Source organism: Micromys minutus, assembly GCF_963924665.1.
Source record: "Micromys minutus genome assembly, chromosome: 11".
NCBI lineage: Eukaryota > Metazoa > Chordata > Mammalia > Rodentia > Muridae > Micromys > Micromys minutus.
The window spans coordinates 26822908-26831923 of NC_137980.1; the positions used below are offsets into that span (position 1 = coordinate 26822908).

The 9016-nt window shown below is 41.3% G+C and overlaps 1 protein-coding gene across 1 annotated transcript in view; it reads left to right on the forward strand.

The window, feature by feature from the left end:
* HSD17B11 (hydroxysteroid 17-beta dehydrogenase 11) overlaps nt 1-7760 on the forward strand; it is a 32399-nt gene extending 24639 nt beyond the window's left edge. Inside the window, exons 6-7 of the mRNA XM_080925157.1 lie at nt 5673-5789; nt 7050-7760. Coding sequence (XP_080781283.1) covers nt 5673-5789; nt 7050-7134 — 202 coding nt within the window. The 3' untranslated portion in view covers nt 7135-7760. The remainder of the gene's footprint in view (nt 1-5672; nt 5790-7049) is intronic.
* Nucleotides 7761-9016: the final 1256 nt, after the last annotated feature.

The following is a 9016-nucleotide window of genomic DNA, read 5'->3' on the forward strand; positions in this document are numbered from 1 at the left end:
AACTCTGCAGCTGGTCATCTGTCTGTCACTCTGACAAAATACTGGTGATGATCAACATACACAGAGAAAAACGCTTAATTTTTTGTGCACAGTTTTGGAGAGTCGCACCTGTGATTGGTTGGCCTCACGTTTTTTCCGGCACGTAGCTAGGTAACACATCAAGGTAGCAGCCAGTAAACCAGAATTGGTGCCTCATGCCTCTAATTTCAGTGCACATTAAGCTCATTATCACAAATTAAAGACCATCTTGGGCCTAAATACTGACCCAACACAAAACAAAACAGGAAGCTTCCTTGTCATCTATTCTTGAAAGAACTTTAAGAAGATTTCCCCTTTACACATTTAAAAATGGAGCTGGGCACACAGTAGCTAGGATCTTCAGTCCAAATGGGTCTGTGTAGAGAGCTCTGGGCCAGCCTGACTGTCTTAAACGAGCAGTCTTGGGTGCCGATTGAATTTCTTGCTAAAGACCTACTTCATGTTTCAGTTTCCTCTTGAGTCAGTTTCGGTGGCTGCTGATTCTTGGGTCTGTGCATCTCACGTGGACTCTGTCACGGGGCTGTTCATGGTGCTCTCGGAATTGTTATTCTGTGAGGTCCTAATAACCACTCTGCTTTAATTCCTGCTTTCATATTCCTGTATTCCATTTCCCTTGGTCATCCTAGCTTAAAACTTTAATTTTGTGGTTCTTTTCAAAGAATCAGAGTTGGCTTCCTGGGTTCTCCATTGAGTTTCTGGTCTCTGTCCACTTACCCATGGATTCTCTCCTGTTTCTTGTCCACTTATGTATAATTATGTCTTTACTGTTTCTCAATCACCTTGCTTTGTGTTTGGTTTAGTATGGTTTGTACCTTCTTTTTTAATGTTTTTCTTACTTTTGATATAATGTAATTATATTACATCCTCCTTTCTTTTCCCTCTCTCCAAACCCTCACCATGTAATCCCACCACCTTCAAATTTGTGGCCTCATTTTCCTTAATTGTTACTGTAGTGTGTGTGTGTGTCTGTGTCTGTGTGTGTCTGTGTGTCTGTGTATGTGTCTGTATGTTGTTACTTGATTTAATTCTTTGCCTAAGGTCGAAGGCTCATGAGCTTCCCCCTCCACAGTAGCATGTCTATTGTCTTTGCATGGTTCACATTTAAGCAGTCCTGTCCGTGAGACTTTATGGTGTAGCCTTTTCTAGGAGATGCAGTCCCTCTGGCTGTGACGATCTTTCTGCCCCCTCTTCTGCTATGATCCCAAGCCTTAGGTGCAGGGTTGTGTTGTAGATGTACCTGTTGTGACTAGGCTCCACAACTCTGCATCCTGATGGGTTGTAATTTCTGTAATGGTCAGCAGCTGTTACCACACATACCTGTGTATATAGGGATAACTATTTAGAATGTAATTATGAATTATGATCGGTTAGTAAAATGGCAGTCATAGGTTCTTTGAGATCCATAACTTTACTAGCCCTTAGTAGATGGCCAGGTTTCCAGTACCAGCACAATTCCCCTCTTGTTGAATGAGACTTGAGTCCAAGTAGAGAGCTGTTGGATACTCCAGGGTTAAGTAAGTGTGCCACTACTGCACCTTAGTGTTATCTTGCTGTGCTGGCTGTTGTGGTTCATAGGCCTTACAGCAGGGGAAGACTATTGGTGGCTTCTTATCATGAATTTTCACATCAGTTGATTTGGTATTTTTCTTCCTGTTTAATGCACATGCTCCTGACCTTGGGTTCCCCTGTGAGTACTGTATGCCACATGTTTCTATGGTGTGGCTTCTCCTCATCTCAAAGAATTTCTGGTTTTTAGCAGATTCTTCTCTGTTGCAGGGGATGTACCTATGTGTGCTGCTCACTTCCCTGTGGCTGTGAACTTTCCAGTCCCCTTGTGACTGATTTCTAACTGCACCCCATCCTAGGTTTCTTCCGCTATAGTCAGAACGTATTTTGTTCAATTTCAGTCTTTTTGCTCTTACCAAGATTTGTCTTGTGCCCTAAACATGGCCTGCCATAAAGTGGATTTTTTTGTATGCTCTTGCAAAGCAGACCTAGTCTGCTACTGTTAGGGGAGTGTGTTATCCACATTGGATCAGTCAGTCCAGCTGACTTCAAGTACTTCTGACATCTTCTGTCTCATGGTTTTATACACTGTTGAAAGCAGGGAATAAACTCTCTATGTTGTCAAACTATATATTCCCCTCTCAATTCTGACAGTTTTATCTTCGTATAGTTTGAGACCTACTGGGAGAAAAAGTTCCTTGGACTTACAAACACAACTAGGGAAACCAGATATGTTATACATGTAAGTTCCCTGTATGTGTGTGTGTGTGTGTGTGTGTGTGTGTGTATTTCCCAATAAAACTTTATTTATGTGCACTGAAATTAGAACATACTGTAATTCTCACATGAACTGTTAAGCCATTTAAAATATAAAGCCTATTCTTAATTTATAGCTCATAAATTTACTCTAAATTGAGTTTTGATGTAATTGTGCCTCCCTGTGGACAGGGTTTGTATTACACCAGGAAAGTCCTTCAAATTGCACTGTGCTTAAAAATCCTTACTGTAAACTGCTTCAGGTCAGACTGCTGAGAGCCTCCTGACCCGGAGAAGGTGCTGGTGGAGTATCTCGTGATGACTTTAAATCTGAGGGCCTCGGGACTTTCTAGCTCTCTAAGTGCTGAAATGCTGGTGATAACTTCTAAAAAGTCCTAAAAAATTTCTTGTTCTTTCTGAGGGTAAAAGGCCGCTTAGCTTAGGTGATCGACAGCTGTAGCCTAACAGCAGGGGATTAAGTAATGTGACCTTTGCTGGGCTCTAAAGAGAAAAATTCTTCTAAGTGGGGAAAAAAAATTCTAAGGGGAAAAAATTCCTCCTATCTCTCTCTCATCTCTCTTGCTTGTCAGGCTAGGGGGAAGTTTGGAGCAATAAACTTCTATTGAACCAAGGGAAGAGAATAACACTTGAGGAAAGAAAAAACTTTTTACATAGGCAACTATGCATAAACTCACATAAATTCACAGACAGATTCACGAATGTGCATTTATACATTTCCACTCTGACCAGCTGGGCCCAGATTGCATGCATTCTCACAATTACATTCTTACACACACACACACACCCATACTTACATAGGCATATGGAGCAAAAAGCAAGCAGCAGTGCAGAAAGTGCCTGCCTTGTTATTAAGAAGGGACCTGTTCTGTCCCGTGGTAAGGAGGGCCTGCCTGCTCCTTCTGCTCTCTGCAGCTTCTCCTTCCCTCTTTCCCTCTGCATTCTGCACATGGCTGTCCCAGTATTTTATGTTCCCTACAGTCTCTAAGTTATTCCCCTCTGCATTCCCCTAATCCTGCTCCTCCTCCTGCTCTGAGGTCACAACAATGTTCTTACTCTCAGTGCCTTTTCTCCAAAAGCTTTGCCTATACTTGTAAGTTCTTCTTAAGTTCAGTTCTGTCTAAAAACTGTTCTAAGAACTTCTCCTCAGCTCAGTTCCTCTCTCAGCTCAGTTCTGACTCTTCTCTTTGTCCTTAGTACTTATACATCTTTCAGAATACATAATCACATGCTATGAAGTTCATCACAAGTTCACACAAGAAATCAAATCATAAAATGCAATAGAAGTTTACAACAGAGAATGTTTACATTCACATCCATTAGAAGTGATGATCTGGCTAAACATCCATCACCTGTCGCAGTTCCACAGGTTCACTGAAGGTGTAAAACTATAACCAAGTTATTAAGGAAGTTTTCTATAGATAAACCGAGTCAATATTTTATTCTCTGCCCTAGCAACTATAATTAATTCTTAGTTCCTTTTTATGACATCTGGTTAATTGTTTTACAACCTCTTGGAATGTGCTCTGAGTAGGAAAAAGTCTGGTTACCATCTAAGAGTAATTAACTGATGGCACTTGGGAGACTGGGAGAGTTTTCACTGCAGCTTTGACTATCAGAAGTGACCTAATAGCAGCCCAACTATAAAAGAGCTTAATAATCACTGATATAATTTAGGAATTCTTATAGGATCATCATTAAGACTTAAGAAGTCATCTATTTGTCTATATAGCATCACTACAAGACAGTACATCTTCATAGATCTACAGAGATCTGATCCAAAGGGGTGTGCTATTACTTAGTGATTGTTATATATGTTTAATAATAACAGGAAAAGCATCTTAATAGCAGGAATTTTTCTAAAATGAATCCCTTACAGCCTTGCTGAATAAGAGTGAACCAGTCTCAGATTATATAGTAATTGGAGGCGGCCATCTCAGGATGATCACCTGCTGGTTATTAGCTTGTCCCGTTATGGCTCCTGACATCTGACTGTGAACGTTTGAACCAACACTGGCTAACGAAGTCATAATGAACCAATGTCCTTCTTTGCCTTACGATGATTAACACTCTGCCTGTCCTGGTGGTCACAGGGACCCCCATAGGGACCCTGGTGTTTCAAGAACAAGTTGTTTTTAATTAAAAGTCTTCTGGAAATAATTTATCTCCTTTTGTCCAATTAGGGTTATAAACAAATGCAGCACAATCTAAATTGTTAGATTAATTCTTAAAACATTTCTCTTTTACTCAAATATAGCTTTATTTTAATTCTAGATACTTACAAGTTGTGTGCACGCCTCTGTGTGTGTGTGTGTGTGTGTGTGTGTGTGTGTGTCACAGGTTATTTTATCTCAGCTGGTCCATAAGTAGATGTTGTCACAAGCAGAGCTGTACAAAGTGCTAACAGCAAATGCCCATTTCACCATCACATTCCAGGAGCGTTGGTACTCATCCACACTCACCGAATGATGCCCTGTGGGTAGCTGAAACCTGCCATGGGAGGGAACATTAGTACCATGGAAACCACCAAGTCCTGCAAAGCTGGAATGTCCTTTGGAGAGCCACCACACGCTGCCTTGTGCCCATAGGTTAAGAGACAATAAACATGAAAACCCGAGTTTTGGTCATAAGCAGTTGAATTTGTGTTCCCCTCCAGCAACTGAGCTGCTTAAGTGATAAGTCAGGCACCCAGACCACATGCTCATTCCTGACATGTTAGACATGGAGTCAGGCACCCAGACCACATGCTTATTCCTCTGACATGTTAGACATAGAGTCGGGCACCCAGACCACATGCTTATTCCTGACATGTTAGACATTGTCCAATAAAGATATTTGATATATGATCACATTTCAAAATTCTGTTGATTCCCAAAATGACTAAAGTTTTTTTAAAGATTCATTTATTTGTTATATATAAGTACACTGTAGCTGTCTTCAGACACACCAGAAGAGGGCACTGGATTCCATCACAGATGGTTGTGAGCTACCATATGTTCCTGGAAATTGAACTCAGGAGCTCTGGAAGAGCAGTCAGTGTTCTTAACCATTAAACCATCTCTCTAGCCCGATGAGTAGTTTTAACAGTGAATTTGGTAGCTCTGTTTTAGCTAGTCATCTCCCTAACTGTCATGCTCCAGTATCAGGTCACTGTGAAGCTTCCTCGGGAGCACCTTTGTGGAAGGCTTAATGCAGTGTGTGGTTCATAGCACGCAGTCAGTAGTGGGAACCCCTGCCTTTCTGAGAGCCTGTGGTGGGGTCCACTGCTCTGATCAGTTAAGGTTCAAGCCGCATGGTGATTCCACGTGTTCAACACGTGTAAACCTGGTTTCTGTAGCCTGCCTCTGTTTCAGTTTAGGCCCCACCCTGGAACCTGAGGAGGTGGTAGAGCATCTCATGCACGGGATCCTCACTGAGCAGAAGATGATTTTTGTTCCGAGTTCTATCGCGTTTTTGACAGTATTGGAAAAGTAAGTGGCAGTGTGTCTGTCTGCACTAGAAGTCAGCATACTCGTATTAGACTTAACATCAGTTCATAAAATGCAGTTATATGGGAGTAAGCCAACAAAAAATAATACGCTGACAGATTCTATCAATTTTTAAAACTGGGGGTGCTGATAATTAAGGAAGAGAAGACTAGCTACAGAAAAATTTTCATATTTTTAAGGTTTGCTGGTTTTGTTTTTTTTTTTTAAAAAAAAAAAAATGTATGTACCTTAACAGTGAACAAGAATGTTTTCAAAGCATTTTGATAATAGAGTCATTGGACAGTAAGATTTGGAAAGAGACCAAGGTTAGATTAAATTTTAATATAGGACATTTGAATCCTGACTCAGAAATTTGTATTTTGACACATAATTGCTACCAACATTTGTTCCAAAAAAATAAGATTTTAAGAATTACTGAACTAAAAATTTAAAAAAATAAAACTTGAAAGACTCTAATGCAGTCTAGTGGATCACCGTGTGACATCACGCTGACTTTCTAGTGGATCACCATGTGACATCACGCTGACTCAGTATTCCGTGTGCTTTCTCTCCCTGGACTGTAAAAGGCTTTTAAACATTAGTACACAGGGGGAGAAAGATGAGCTGGGCCTATGCCCGTCACTGTTTGGAACCTTTTATACTAACATAGAGATTGTTCACAGAGTGCCTGGATATGAACGTTTCATATACATGTGAGAAATTTAAAATGTAGAGGTCAGTTAATTTGTTCAACATTATGCTCGAAAACCAAGGGCATTGCCTGCATTTTCAATAAACCGCTCCCTTCTCTGGGCTTTTGTGATGCTCTGAAATATAAAGCAACACATTGGCTCCAAATTTTACTTTCTTCCCAGGATGTTTTTAACCCTTTAGTGTCTCAGTTATTCAGTTTTGTATAACTCCACTCAGATCTTTTGGGGGGGGGAAGAATAGAGTATATTTATTTCAAAAATAAATAAATGCATATATGTGTATATTTAAAAGGTATTTGGGACCTAAAAAGATACTTGTATATTTAAAAGATACTGGTCCTACCCTAGAGAAAGTTAACCCCCTTGTTCCTCATTTTAAAAGGAAGTAAATTTAAATGAAAAAAAAAATAAGTCCAAGTTAAGGCTCATAATCATGTCTGTAATGAATCTGATAAAAGGTCATAAATTAAATATCGAGCATTTTAAATGAATATGCTTTACAAATGTACTTGGTATCACTCTCCTAATTATATTTATATGTCTCTTCTAGGATCTTTCCGGAGAGGTTCCTGGAAGTTTTAAAACACAGGATCAATATTAAGTTTGATGCGGTTGTTAGCTACAAAGATAAATGATGTGGACTGTCCGGTTTTCCTGAAAGCTGATTTACTGGATTCAAGTTGATTTCATCTAATATTAATCAAAAATTTGATGTTCTTAATATTTCCTCTTTATCTTGTTTATTCACTGTCTCCTCTTGAAGCTGTGACCATTTCATGAAAGCCAGTTGCACGTCACAGACCCAAACAGCCCCTAAGGAGGTCGTTCCTACGGAAAGGGGGCAGGGGGCTTCGTTATGGTAATTTCCCCAGATGTTGTAGCTCATCAGCAGGGCTTCAGAACTTGAACTATCCATTTTCATTTACAATATCTGTAACTGCACCTCCAGTCTGAACAATTCACACTCTTTGCTCTACGCCATATAAAGTTAGAAACCTTAACCTCTCCCGGTGGAATGAAGGACCGATCTGGTGTCATTTCACAACGGTGGGTGTCACTGGCTCTGAAACATTCCATCCCAAGGATCAGCACTGTTTCCTGAGGTACCAGCCCAGGGAAGCTTGGAGTAAAAGTGTCTGTGGGATTTCAGGCTGAGTACAGAGAAGCACACATACAGACGGACAGATGATGGACAGATGGACAGATAGAAATAATAAATGGACCAAATCTCATGCTCAGTGTCTCCATCTACTGCAAAGAGATTGTGGCCTGGCCTTTAAATAAAAGGAAAATCAATGACTTGATAAAGTCTCAGTTTCTCGCCCTCGCTCCCTCCCTCTTCCCCCCTCCCCTTCCCATGTGTGTGTGTGTGTGTGTGTGTGTGTGTCACACTTCAGTGAGATGGGACTTCATGTTGACAACGAACAGATCATTTAGTAGCTGCTAAAGTCTTTGGAGATGACTTCCAAAGGGCTGGGCATGTCGCTCGGTTGGTAGTGTGCTAACCTAACAGGCTCAAGCTACTGGGCTTGATTCCAGCACTCCTCAAATCTGGCTGGAGCCGGAGGCAGGGGCAGTTCAAGGTCACACTCAGGTCTGGAGTGGTTGGAACCCAGGATACCCGGGGCCCTGTTTTTAAAAGGCAATGCCACTTGGACGTGAAGAGCCTGATACAGTAGCCTATGCCGCCTCCGGATGGCTTTATTCACTTGGCTTACTTGTACGTGCACCAGCTTGCCAGCCTCAGCCACCAGTGAAGCAGGTCAGGTGAAGCCTCTAGAACCTTTAGTAAGAGAACTCACTATGTGGCTCAGTATACAGAATACATTTCCCTGTTCCCACTCACCATGTTTTTAGCTTCCAAATCCTTCAACGGAAATTAACACAAGGATGAGTTTAGCAATGGCCAGTATACAAAATGAGCACTTTTATGGCATATGAAACCAGCAAAATGGAAACTCATTTACTGAACATTCAGGTATCACGCTCACACACACACACACACACACACACACACACACATACTAGGCAGATATAGCAGCGAATCTCACAGCACTCCTGTGCAGCAGGACTGTCAAGACTAGCTGAGGATATAGCAGCAGCCACAAGAACCCCAAAGAACAGCTCTGGGTCTAGAGCCCCACTCTGCAGGGATGATAAATGTATCCAGGATGGGCGGGGCTTTTGATTGTCTTCCTCTGCATTTTTAAAAAAGCTTGCTCTCATTTAGGAATAGTGGGGTCCTGTGTTTCAGCCAGAAGCGTATTAAATGCTTTTTGAAGTTAATCCTCACTTGAAGGCTACCTCTCACTAGTTGGATGGGAAAATCCACCTCTGAGAATTACCCCTGAATCCAAGAACTGAGAAAGGCTGATCCTCACCTGTCATGGTAGCTTGTGGCTCTGCACTGGGCCACCCTTTGATGTGTGCTGAATAATCTCTGTTTATTTGGATTAAGGAACACCTAGGGAGTTAGCAATGCACATTACTGTGTGCATCACTGAGGTCGTTTCTTCC